The 13,620-nt window shown below is 31.8% G+C and overlaps 2 protein-coding genes and 1 long non-coding RNA gene across 3 annotated transcripts; 2 read left to right on the top strand and 1 right to left on the bottom strand.

Moving 5' to 3' along the window:
• Nucleotides 1-327: 327 nt before the first annotated feature.
• LOC132067855 (uncharacterized) lies at nucleotides 328-1,519 on the bottom strand. The gene is made up of 3 exons (XR_009417246.1): nucleotides 1,495-1,519; nucleotides 1,088-1,245; nucleotides 328-849 (listed from the first exon to the last, which is right to left on the bottom strand). It is a non-coding gene; the product is annotated as an uncharacterized LOC132067855 (long non-coding RNA).
• Nucleotides 1,520-5,752: 4,233 nt separating this feature from the next.
• LOC132067848 (cytochrome P450 71A1-like) lies at nucleotides 5,753-6,556 on the top strand. Its single transcript, XM_059461228.1, has 2 exons — nucleotides 5,753-6,103; nucleotides 6,275-6,556. Exons 1-2 carry the CDS (start codon nucleotides 5,827-5,829, stop codon nucleotides 6,445-6,447), a joined length of 450 nt encoding a protein of 149 aa, XP_059317211.1. The 5' UTR covers nucleotides 5,753-5,826; the 3' UTR covers nucleotides 6,448-6,556.
• A 3,549-nt stretch (nucleotides 6,557-10,105) lies between these two features.
• On the top strand, nucleotides 10,106-12,447 carry LOC132052117 (6,7,8-trihydroxycoumarin synthase-like). The gene is made up of 2 exons (XM_059443526.1): nucleotides 10,106-11,024; nucleotides 11,663-12,447. The coding sequence occupies exons 1-2, from the start codon at nucleotides 10,143-10,145 to the stop codon at nucleotides 12,269-12,271; spliced, it is 1,491 nt and encodes a 496-aa protein (XP_059299509.1). The 5' UTR covers nucleotides 10,106-10,142; the 3' UTR covers nucleotides 12,272-12,447.
• The last annotated feature ends 1,173 nt before the right edge of the window (nucleotides 12,448-13,620 follow it).

Here is a 13,620-nt window from a genome sequence, read left to right as displayed (position 1 = left end):
AATAGATAACACATTTTCAGATATTTTTCTTTTTGTACTAATAAAAATAAAACGAAACTAAACATATATCCTAAACTGTGACTCTATTTTTGTGATTTTCGAATATTCAAATAAGACTAAAAAAAATAAAACCAAAAGAAAATGTCCAGACCATATTTAAAGGAAAATTTAGATACTAGAAGGTGAAACACCTTGGAGAGGGTAAAAAATCACGTGTCTACATCTGCCCTTGTTTGATTGGGAACACAAAGAGTTTTCAGACAAACAATACAAGCTCCGGTCAAAAATGGAGTGGTCAAAAATCACGTGTCTACATCAGCCCCTGTCGAGGCTCCGGTCCACGATCCTATTATTACATCAAATGAAAGACAAAAGTGAAAAATAAAATACAAGCACAAGATCCTAGCTATGGAGCTTCTCTTGAATCTTGACTCGAATCTTCATGTTTCCCAAAGTGTGAGATAAACACTTCGATCTTGAATTGAACTTGAAAGTAAACTCCATGCTTCAGGCAGGGTCCTGATCTTGAAATTGAAAGGCAGTTGAATGTTGACCCTATTGTTCAGGCGGGCTCCTGAACTGAAAGTATACCCTATTATTTAGGCGGGCTCCTGAACTTGAAATTGAAAGATGTCCCTATTATCCAGGCGGGTTCTTGAACTTGAAATTGAAAGGTGACCCTATTCTCCAGGCTGGTTCCTGATCATCCCACTCTTCAGGCGGGTCCTGCACTTGCTTCCATTCTTCAGGCGGGTCCTGCACTTGCTCCCATTCTTCAGGCGGGTCCTGACTTTCTTCCCATTTTTCAGGCGGGTCCTGACTTGTTCCCATTCTTCAGGCGGGTCCTGACTTGCTTCTCATTTTTCAGGCGGGTCCTGACTTGCATTCCCATTCTTCAGACGGGTCTTGACTTGCTCCTATTTTTCAGGCGGGTCCTGATTTGCTCCCATTCTTCAGGCGGGTCTTGACTTGCTCCCATTCTTCAGGCGGGTCCTGACTTTCTTCCCATTTTTCAAGCGGGTCCTGACTTGCTTCCATTCTTCAGGCGGGTCCTGATTTTCTTCCCATTTTTCAGGCGGGTCCTGACTTTCTTCCCATTCTTCAGGTGGGTCCTGCAAATCATTAAAGACAAACAACATGAACAAAATTTTCTGCCCCAGTTTGCACTAGGAAAATTTTTGTAAGTGTTAGCAAAATCATAAACTATATGTAAGATAATTAAATGATGTAAGTAAAATCAAAAGGCTCTAACTAGGAAGTACGTCTCCTAGAGGTAAAGCTAAAAAATTCTGACTAGGAAATGCATCTCCGAGGAGTGATGGTTCAAATTAGGAAGTGCGTCTCCTAAAAGCAAAACCCGAAAGACCCAGACTAAGAAGTGCATCTCTTAGGGGTTAAAATTGAAAGACTCTGAGGAGGAAGTGCGTCTCCTAAAAACAAAACCTGAAAGACCCAGACTAAGAAGTGCGTCTCTTAGGGGTTAAAATGCAATACTCTGACTAGGAAGTGCGTCTCCTAGGAGTAAAGGTTCGAATTAAGAAGTGCGTCTCCTAAAAACAAAACCTGAAAGACCCAGACTAAGAAGTGCATCTCTTAGGGGTTAAAATGAAATACTCTGACTAGGAAGTGTGTTTCCTAGGAGTAAAGGTTCGAATTAGGAAGTGCATTTCCTAAAATCAAAACCTAAAAGACCCGGACTAAGAAGTACTTCTCTTAGGGGTTAAAGTGAAATACTCTGACTAGGAAATGCGTCTCCTAGGAGTAAAGGTTCGAATTAGGAAGTGTGTCGCCTAAAACCAAAACCTGAAAGACCCGGACAAATGAGTGCGTCTCTTAGGGGTTAAAATTGAAAGACTCTGACTAGGAAGTGCGTCTCCCAGGAGTAAAGGTAGATACATTATTAAGGAGGGTCCTGATAAACTAAATCCCATTTTTCAGGAGGGTCCTGATAAACTAAAAGACAAATAACACGAGTAAATTTTCTCCGTCCCAGTTTGCTCCAGACAAGATTTGTAAGTATTAGCAAAATTATAAATGACTTCTAACTACATTCGGAGGCAGTCAACCTGAATTGAAAACATGACTGTATTTGAAGGTAGTCAACCTAAAATATACTACTACTAAATTAAAAATAGCAAGATTAAAATATGTACTTATTCTATACTTATTTATTAAAACTTTTAACTTGGAAATTAAACTAAAAATAGATAACACATTTTCAGACATTTTTTATTTTTGTACTAATAAAAATAAAACGAAACTAAACATATATCCTAAACTGTGACTCTATTTTTGTGATTTTCGAATATTCAAATAAGACTAAATAAAATAAAACCAAAATAAAATGTCTAGACCATATTTAAAGGAAAATTTAGATACGAGAAGGTGAAACACCTCGGGGAGGGCCAAAAATCACGTGTCTACAATTATGATTAGATTTTAAAAAGTGTATTTGCAAGTCTTGTGTACTGTTACATTCATTGGCCTATGTTTGTGGTACGCTCATAATATAAAGAAAGATTTTTTTCAATTATTTAAAAGTTTCTTTTTAACTTGTGGTATCACACAAGTCATAACATTTAATGATTACTTGATTAGGAAAACATTTTATTAAAGAGTAAAATCAGAAATTCAAAATTTTCGAATATATAGAAGATATTTTTAAAAGATTGAGAAAACAAAGGGACTCATATATATACACTAGCAAACATGTCTATTTACTTTAATTAGTCAGTCTTTAAAGTTTGTATTTTGAAAATAACTTTTAAAAACGTTCTAATTGTTATTATATATAGCAACATATATCAAAAATATTTTATGTACAATCACTTTAGTTATAATTAAAAAATGGAGTTTAAAAATTAAAAACATATGATGGAATTAAGTCTTTGAGATGGAAAGAGTCAGACTTTTTGGTCATTGTCATGACAATTGTTCATCGATGTGAAAAAAGAAAATTAATAAAAATATGATGGAAAATTAATATTTTGATTCTAGATTTTTTCTTTTAAATTCTTTAATATCTTATATGTATACCGACAGTTTGATATCCATTTCAATTAGCTAATTGTTTAGATCTAAACATAAGAATCATTGTTGTATATGTTGGATTTTTTAAAAGCAAAACTAATAATTTTTTTAATTAAATTACTTTAAAAATATATTATAATTTTCTATATTAACAATTATAGATAAAAAGAATTGTTACAAAGAAATCAAAAATAGAAAGATATATGTTATATCGTAAATCATCAAATTTTAATTCTGAAATGAAAATATAAAGTAATACATTTTATAAATGGGACGGAGGAAGTACTTCGTTTATTAATTCTTAAAGAACTTGAAAAGTCAAAGTCAACAAGTATAAGTGCACGGAGAAAATAAATGTGTCCGAGAATTAAAATTAAAGTGCATGCATGTATATATGAGAAGAGATAAATATTCAGTCTTTATGACATATGCCCACTTTTTAGTAATGTGGCCAAGTAATATGGGACGGAGAGGGTAAGATTTAATTAATTTTATCTTGATTTTGTAAATGAACAAGTAATTTGGACATATACTTTTAGTAATGTTGAGTACTTCATTTATTAATTCTTAAAGAACTTGAAAAGTCAAAAGTCAATAATTATAAGTGTACGGAGGAAATAAATGTCTCGGAGAATTAAATTTGAAGTGCATACGTGTATACATGAGAAGAGATAAATATTCAGTACTATGACATATGTTCACGCGGGATAAAAAAGTAGCTGGTTAAACTGTACAATTTATATAGCTTGTGGTACAAATTTGTATTATTGTGTTAGTCATCTATTCACATTTATATATAAATAAATAGATAATAGAAATATAATATAATATAATATAGAATAGAATATAGTAGAAATAGATGGGCACAATATGGAATGCTCTATGTAAAATTTATTAATGCAGTGTTGGTCCTTCTTTGGCACTTATATATAATAAAAAGTGAACAAGTAAAAGTGCACGGAGGAAATAAATATGTGTCGGAGAATTAAAATTGAAGTGCATACGTGTATACATGAGAAGAGAATAAATATTCAGTACTATGACATATATCCACGTGGGATTTATTAATTCTTAAAGAACGTGAAAAGTCAAAAGTGAACAACTAAAAGTGCACAGAGGAAATAAATTTGTGTAGGAGAATTAACATTGAACTGCATACGTGTATACATGAGAAGAGAATAAATATTCAGCAAGAAAGTGAAAAGTCAAAAGTGAACAAGTAAAAGTGCACAGAGGAAATAAATGTGTCGGACAATTAAAATTTAAGTGCATACGTCTTTACATGAGAAGGGAATAAATATTAAGTAATATAACATATGTCCAAGTCGGATTAAAAAATAGTTAGGTAAAGTATACAAGTTATATAGCTTATGGTACAAGCATTCATTGCGTGTACAATTTGTAGAACTTTTGGTACAACTTGGGTATCTTTGTGTTCGTACCTACAAGGCACTTATATATATTAGTATACATGAGAAGGGAATAAATATTAAGTACTATGACATATGTCTAAGTGGAATTAAAAAATAATTGGGTAAAGTATACAAGTTATATAGCTTATGGTACAAACATTTATTCCGTGTACAATTTGTGAGCTTTTGGTACAACTTGGGTATGCTGTGTTCATACCTGCAAGGCACTTATATATATTAGAACACATACATACATATGAAACAGAAGGAATTTGCCTAAAATAATCTGTGTTTGTGTTTCGATATTACCCTACACTGTGCTTTATCTATTGCTTTTAGAATTTCAAGAGGTGATTACACGAAGGTTATTCAACTTATAGTACTATATTTGCAAGAATATCATCAATTTTTTTTTTTTCCTAATCACAGAATCACTCAAGCCTTTTTTCTTAAAGTGTCACTCTTGCCAAAATTCAGTGAGATATATTAGGGAATATTCCTTTTATATCACTCATAATTTCTTTGGTTGTTTAAAATATTACACCTAATATTTTTAGTAGTAAAAAGAAGTGTTCAATAAATAATGCTTCAAAAGGGTATATAGTTTTGGAATAATATAGAAACTATATCATTTAAAAAGTTTCATTACAAAAAAAAAGTATAGAAGGTGAGTGTAAGTTCCCGTTTCCAAACTATCACAGGGAAGGAAATTCTTCCAAAGTTTAAAAACTTTGGTCACATTTCAAAAGTTTTTTATTAAAATATTTAAAGGGATCAAAGGTTAGCTAGAGAATGAGAAGTAGAACTAAGTGTATCATCACATTCAACGTCCCTTAATATAGTGGCACTGCCTGAAGATTCAGTTAGGTCTAAGGACTAAAATTGAATGTAGTCCAAATATTTAAGATAATCTTTACGTAAAATTTTGCTAAAACACACAGAAAAATATCAAAAGCTAACGGTGTTAACAAGTAGCTAACTAAGGATTAAAGTAGCACACCTTATATAATTAGAGATTAAATATGCTTAGTGTAATAACACAAGCATCAAATCAGAATATGACAATAATTTGGGGACTAAAACTGCTTTTTCCCCAAATAAATAAATAAGTGAATTTTTTGTAATTAGAAAAATATGTTTTGATGGTTTTCCTAAAATCATACTATACTTAGTTGACCTTTCGTGTAATTAACCCTAATTTCAATTGATAGGACAATGTTGCATTTAGTTTAATCCTCCCACTTTCTCTTGTAGAATATGCTAGTTGGTGGAACGGACACTAGCGCAGCTACAGTAGTTTGGGCAAGCTGCGAAGAAAGTCCAAGAACAAATCAGACAATCAATTGGGAACAAAGGTACTGTGAATGAAGATGATGTCCAAAACATGCCTTATCTCAAAGCAATGATAAAGGAGACATTTAGATTATATCCTCCCGTTCCACTCCTAGTGGCAAGAGAAACAATGCTGAAATCCATACTACAAGGGTATGAAATTCAACCAAAAACTATAAATGTTAGTCCTTGGGCTATTGCAAGGGATCCTGAAATATGGGAAAATCCAGAAAAATTTATACCTGAGAGATTCTTGAATAGCAGTATTGATTTCAAGGGCCAAGATCATGAGTTGCTTCCATTTGGAGCAGGCTGGAGAGGTTGCCCAGGTATTTAGAGGCAGATGTATTTGGACCCATTTTTTTATTTAAACTATTGATTATACAGGAAAATCATGAAAAGTAGTGGAAATATAATTCAATATGATCATGTTCCACACCCTTTTTAAAAGCTCGGAATCTTGTATCTATAAAGATTGAATCTTGAATTCGTCTATGCAGGTATTGCATTTGGTGCTGCCACAGTGAATCTTATACTTTCAAATCTTCTTTATGCATTTGATTGGGAATTGCCTTGTGGGATGAAGAAAGAAGATGTTGACACCGATGTTTTGCCTGGAATCACTATGCATAAGAAAAATCATCTTTGCCTTCTCCCTAAAAATTATCTTTAGACTAGCTAAATCTAGTCATAACGTAAGTTTTATTATATCCGTTAATAAATGAGTAGTGTGTTTCCCCATCACCTATGTTTAATTATATGGTATGCACGATTTTGTGATCTGCCACTTTTCATTGTAATTTAGTTGCTATTTAATTTGCTAATGATAAAATTTCCCATCTAGCTCGAGAGGAACTAGGTGTTTGTTTTATAAAAATGAGTAATACGTAAAATTTTACGGTGTGATCTTGGTTCAATTGTAATATGTAGTTACGTACCATGTTACAGAGATAACATAATATATGTTAGTTCATTTGCATATATGTGATCTTTTAGATTGAAGGGCCGATTAACGATTTATATATGCTTGTGCAACAAATATTTACACCATCAGTTTCTTTTTTATAAGACATCATCATTAGGTTGTGAACTTAAGGTGTAGGGGATTTGGCTTTGACCCCTACCATATAATATTATAAATAAATAAATAACTTACAGTAATTAGAGAGAGACCTAAGAATAAGCAAACCTAAGATTCCGGGAATCCCGCTTCGAAATTTTCTGCTGGTTGCAATATATTTGGAAACATTGCTGTAGGAATTTCCTTCAGTTGGAAAAAAGATTTTCTTACCATGGAAAATATTTGTTCAAGAGAGAGGCGATGCAAGACTCAACAAACAGAGAAAAATAAATCATTTGCAAGGCATAACAACAGAAGATCGAGAAGAAAAAGAGACTAATTTTTTTTTTTGAGAAGAAGTGACGACACAAAAGCAGGTTATTCATTGCTCTTACACTCTTCTTCTTGTTGCAATTGTCAATGTGAAAATCTTTTACTACTATTTGTTACAATTGTTAACGAAAAAAAGCGTCTTCAATATGTTTGATAAAATGTCTCAATCAGACCTTTTGATAATATTAAGTGAAAATGAATAACAAAAGTGTGGGTATTTACAATCCTTAAAGCACACACCATAAATTGAATAAAGATCACAAATTATTTCACACAAATGGTGCCTGTAAAATTACACCTTGAAGTTGATGGAGTATAAAAATAACATGTGGCTTTGAAGAATTGAAGTTGCTGGAAATCACCACTGTGATATGCCCTCTGAAATTAACTTTGTTTTGAAAGTGACTTAGAACTGATGCTATGTATTTCGGTTGTTTTAATTCACTCTGTTTTTTATTTGATAATGAACTAGTAAGAGTTGAACATTACTCTGGAAATTTAATGATTTTTAGAGACTTGGCAGTGAAAATAATAGAACTTAGAGAAAGACCATGAAAATAAAAATAAAATCATGAAAATGAGATATCTGCAATATTTGTTGCGGATAAAGAAAAAACAGAGGAGTGATTTGAGGAGGATTCTCACCTAAAGAAGCATTGCCAATAAGGAAAAAATAAATTACTATAAATTAGTGTGTGGTTTAACCATGGTTTATGAGGCTTTTTTTGGTTAAATAACTAATGACCCTTGGATCTCTAATTAAATGTGCATTTTTTTTTATCCCTGTCCTCCTGAATATACAAGAATAAAGAAAAACACATATGTCAATTAAATGAAAGTAAAATGTACTTATTATATAACGAGTATCAAAATTACAAGTTACTGAATATTGAGTACCAAATATGCTAACATCGTACAAGATATTCATTCGTTCAACCTATATTGTGGCTAATGCTATCTAAGGAGCCGTTTGAAACCAGATTTAGACATGTAATTTGAATATCTTAGGTTATTTTTTCTCTTATAGATATAAAAATCATAAGCTGTGAAAACTATCAAAACATTCCAAATTCTTATACAATCTTACCAAATGAGCAAGTTATAATTCATAACAAAATTAATACGCCACTAGAAGGCCTTTCTAAAAAATACAACATTAATTGATCAAACTTTAGTTAAATAAAAATGAAAATTTAACATGAATAGTAATATAACTACTCTTTAATATAATCCTCCCTTATGGTAGACATAAATAAAGGCTGGTGAAAGTTAATGAGGTTGGTAAATAATTGGTGGGAGTAATCTTTAAAAATATTTATCAATTTATGAGTTTTTTTTATATAAAATATAAATTTATGAGTCAAATTTTATATTTAAATTTTTTAAAATCATAATTTTAAATTTTAGATTATGCTTTTTTGAATAATTTGAAATTTCAAACCATAGTTTAAAATTGCATATTCAAATACTGATTTCAGATTTCCAAACGCCTATTAAGTTATGCTGACAAATATCTTGAAAATGTGCAAAATATTGATTGCTGGAGGACAAAGGTCATTTTCAAGCTTCAATTCTTGGGCCTATGCCTTTTTTTTTTTTTGACTTACATGTTCATCCTTTATAGGCTGGTCAAAATTTGGGGTGGATTAAGACATCACTTCCGTGACTTACATGTATTTGCGGGCAGGTATCTATGCAAATTAATTAATTACCTTATATTTATTTGGAGATTTCTTGTTGCAACCTAAAAAAGTCAAAGAAAAGATAAGTGATCTGCAGAAATTGAGGGAGAAATTAACAAGTTGCATAAAAGTTGATTTGAGTACTGATAGGTACTACCATTATGTCATTATTCCACTAATATTTGGTCCCACTTTCACTTTCATATTCTCCTTAACCATATTATTTGGTTCATATGAAATGATACAACAATAAAAAAAAATATGAGAAGTATATCATTTACATAAATAATTGGTGACAGATAAGGTAGAACTCAACCATCTGATAATTAAGATAAGAAACTCACAAAAAATAATATTCAAGTGTATTTTTTATTATTATCTCTAATTTTTAACTATAGACTTTTATCCCCTATCACATCACAACATCTGGTCAGTGATATTTAAAATTTATAGTTGCAATGTCCATTTTCCCCTAATTATACTCCCTTCGTTCCAAAAAGATTGTCCTTTTTTAACTTGGTATAAAATTTAAGAAATAAAGGAAGACTTTTGAAATGTGTAGTCCAAAATAAATCTTAGATATTTGTGTATTATGTATAGAATCATCTTAAAAGTTAAATTATTTCTAAATATAGAAATGACAATCTTTTTGGGGCTAAAAAAAAAAGAGGACAATCTTTTTGGGACAGAGGGAGTAACATTTCTATCTAATTGCTACACATCAATATTCATCACCCACCAATAATATGTTAATATAGTAGTAAATTACACACATGAGAGGGATCTATCATCCAAAGACCTTTTTTTTTGTCCTCGTTTAATTAAGGAATCGACTAATATACATTGATAACATAGTAAATTTTTGTACTATTAGTTTGATTTAACATGTTGCAACAAGTTGTCTGTCTTATTTTCTGGTAATTAGTTCTACTTGTTATGGATAAGAGTTTTAAGTAATATACATTATTGGTGTAAATAGTTTTTACAATATCAGATTATTTTTATATGTTGTGGTAGGTGGCATATTTTACTTATTACATTTCAATTTTTACATTTTAAGAAGGCTTACTATATCATTTGAATAACTTGATAGTGTAAAAATCTATTTTCACTAAGGGTATATAAAATTTAAACTTTATGCAAAATTATTTTATGTTCTCGGTGTACAAAAGTTATAAGCTCTTTACTCGGAAAAAAAAAAAAAAAAAAAAGAGGAAAAACTTTAACCCAAGATTCATTATATATATAAAAGACATTTCAAGTGACTATTATTTTGTGAAGCTGGACAACAAAATGATGCTCTTTCTACTCTTTGTAGGCCTTCCTATTTTTCTTATTTTTCTTCTTCCTAAAATCAAAAAGAGTGGCAAAAACAATCTGCCACCAGGTCCTATGGGTCTGCCATTAATTGGAAATTTGCATCAATATGATAGTTTAACCCCTCATCTCTATTTTTGGAAACTTTCCAAAATATATGGGAAAATCTTTTCATTGAAACTTGCTTCTGCTCAAATGGTTGTAGTTTCTTCACCAGAATTAGCAAAAGAAGTATTGAAGACACAAGATTTAGTATTTTGTAGTAGACCTTCTCTTCTTGGGCAGCAAAAATTGTCTTACAATGGTCGTGATATTGCCTTTGCACCTTATAATGACTATTGGAGAGAAATGAGAAAAATTTGTGTTCTTCATCTATTTAGTCTCAAGAAAGTACAACTATTTAGTCCAATTCGTGAAGATGAAGTCTCGAGAATGATCAAGAAAATATCTCAACAAGCGAATACCTCACAAATCACCAATTTGAGCAATTTAATGATTTCACTAACTAGTACAATTATTTGTAGAGTTGCTTTTGGTGTTAGGTTTGATGAAGAAGCACATGAAAGGAAGAGATTTGATTATCTTTTGGCTGAAGCTCAAGCAATGATGGTTAGGTTTTTTGTGTCTGATTTTTTTCCTTCTTTAAGTTGGATTGATAAACTTACTGGACTGACAGATAGACTTGAGAGGAATTTCAAGGATTTGGATGAGTTTTATGAAGAACTCATTGAGCAGCATCTCAGTCCTAATAGGCCAAAATCCATGGAAGGGGACATTCTTGATCTTTTGCTCCAACTGAAGAAAGAGCAATCAACGCCAATTGATCTCACTTTGGAGGATATAAAAGGACTTCTCATGGTAATTTCCCATGTCTTGGATCTACCTACTACTACACGCGCTCGCACACACATATAATTATATGCATATACACATATTTACATTTGTACACACGGAGAGGTGGTAAATGCGCAGGTTGGATCAAACATGAGTGGGTCAACATGAGTTATGATCCAATCCGTTCAAAATTTGCTTGAGTCAAAATGGGTCGGGTTAAGATAGGTCAAATGACGGATCATAAAACAATACGCCCAACATGACTCAACCTCATATCCTTTTGTATTTTGCTTTTTGGAAAAACTGAAAGCTAATTTATTCTTCTTACATTGTTAGCCTAAATTCACTCAAATTTTCATAAATCCCAATCTTTAGATTTAATTATGTACTATTTATGTTTGAGTTTGGACTGTAATATTGACCCATCTAGTTACACTATTTGGCCATTTTAACCCAATATTTTAACATGTCATTTCGAATTGATCCGGTTAAGTCAAGTCAACAAACGTACAACCCGTTTAAATTTAGTCGGGCGGATTACTTAAAGATGGATTGATTTTGCCACCTCTAATATGTAGCACGAATGAGTCCTATTTTGCCTTAAGAATTTCTCATGCATTATATTGAAAATTTTGTCTTCTTCCCTGTCAATTTTTGTGTAGAATGTGTTAGTTGCTGGATCAGACACTAGTGCAGCTGTAGTAGTATGGGCAATGACAGCCTTGATGAAGAATCCAAGAGCCTTGAAGAAAGTCCAAGTAGAAATCAGAAAATCAATTGGAAACAAAGGCATTGTGCATGAAGATGATATCCAAAATATGTCTTATCTCAAAGCGTTGATAAAAGAGACATTTAGATTATATCCACCAGATCCACTCCTAATACCAAGAGAATCAATAAAAAAGTCCACATTAGAAGGTTATGAAATTCAGCCGGGAACTATAGTTCATGTTAACGCATGGGCAATTGCAAGGGATCCTAAAATATGGGAAAATCCAAATGAATTTATACCTGAGAGATTCTTGAATAGCGATATCGAATTCAAGAGAGAAGACTATGAGCTAATTCCATTTGGAGTAGGAAGAAGAGGGTGCCCAGGGATTACACTTGGGCTTGCAGTCATAGAACTTGCATTATCAAATATTCTTTATGCGTTTGATTGGGAGTTACCTTGTGGGTTGAAAAAAGAGGACATTGACACAGATGTTAGGCATGGAATCACTATGCATAAGAAAAATCATCTTTGCCTTCTCCCTAAAAATTATCTTTAGACTAGCTAAATCTAGTCATAACGTAAGTTTTATTATATCCGTTAATAAATGAGTAGTGTGTTTCCCCATCACCTATGTTTAATTATATGGTATGCTCGATTTTGTGATCTGCCACTTTTCATTGTAATTTAGTTGCTATTTAATTTGCTAATGATAAAATTTCCCATCTAGCTCGAGAGGACCTAGGTGTTTGTTTTATAAAAATGAGTAATGCATAAAATTTTACGGTGTGATCTTGGTTCAATTTGTAATAAGTAGTTACGTACCATGTTACAGAGATAACATAATATATGTTAATTCATTTACATATATGTGATCTTTTAGATTGAAGGGCCGATCAACGATATATATATGCTTGTGCAACAAATATTTACACCATCAGTTTCTTTTTTATAAGTCATCACCATTAGGTTGTGAGCTTAAGGTGGAGGGGATTTGGCTTTGACCCCTACCATATAATATTATAAATAAATAACTTACAGTAATTAGAGAGAGACCTAAGAATAAGCAGACCTAAGAAGCCTAAAGTATCAGATTTCATTGTGCATAATCAATGAAATTTGGTAAAATTAAGTTTCATCCTTCCATCTGATTTAGTGAGTTCTATTAAAGACGTCAAGATATATTGAGGGTGATGATAAGCCTATCTGGCTACCCGAGCAGAATGGAAAAATACTTTTCCACAAAGTCAGCTTGGAACACTTTTAGAAGATCCAGATCCACTACCTCAAATAAATACATAATAATAACTGAATTCACAATCAAATATTTATAAATATTCAGAGAATCTTTGGCTACATGTAGTTATACACAAGGTCTCTGCAAAAACTATTTGATTAATTATGACATTCTCCGATAAATGAGCCAAACTATTGACGAGTGACAAAAATGAGCCATTTCCAATAGTTGGATGGCAAATTTGAGCCTTTTCCGTTAATAATTTATAACTGAATATAAGAGGGTGCACCTTCATTAATTCTATTTACGTGAAATTCTACGATGCCCAAATTGAAGACACATAACCATACAAAATTAATTAGCTACTCTAGATTAACTTCATGAAGACTAATGAAAAGCTCGTCTACTGATATTATAAAGAAATGTTTATTGGTTCAAAAAGATAATACGAAGCACCCCTTGTCAGAATTTAATTTTGGAATTTTTTTGTCTTGACCATGAATGAATCCAAATTTTGGACCCAAACGAAAGCTTTGATATTTATGAGTTTATTCCTTCCCTTCTAAAAGAAAACAATGCAATATATTAATTCAGTTATTTTTCAGGCTTTAATTATCACGGCCTTTGAATTTTCCTGTGTCACCTGCATGACCATACAAAAAGAAAAAAGT

The sequence above is a fragment of the Lycium ferocissimum genome, chromosome 1, assembly GCF_029784015.1.
Source record: "Lycium ferocissimum isolate CSIRO_LF1 chromosome 1, AGI_CSIRO_Lferr_CH_V1, whole genome shotgun sequence".
Classification (NCBI taxonomy): Eukaryota; Viridiplantae; Streptophyta; class Magnoliopsida; order Solanales; family Solanaceae; genus Lycium; species Lycium ferocissimum.
Note: the sequence above shows the minus strand (reverse complement) of the source record. Positions and strands in the feature narration are given on the sequence as shown.

Excerpts from the sequence above, each read along its gene's own strand:
- LOC132067848 (XM_059461228.1), top strand. The coding sequence starts at position 5,827 with ATGCCTTATCTCAAAGCAATGATAAAGGAGACATTTAGATTATATCCT. Across the intron at positions 6,104-6,274 it reads AGGCTGGAGAGGTTGCCCAG|GTATTGCATTTGGTGCTGCC; the intron begins GTATTTAGAGGC and ends TCGTCTATGCAG.
- LOC132052117 (XM_059443526.1), top strand. The coding sequence starts at position 10,143 with ATGATGCTCTTTCTACTCTTTGTAGGCCTTCCTATTTTTCTTATTTTT. Across the intron at positions 11,025-11,662 it reads ATATAAAAGGACTTCTCATG|AATGTGTTAGTTGCTGGATC; the intron begins GTAATTTCCCAT and ends ATTTTTGTGTAG.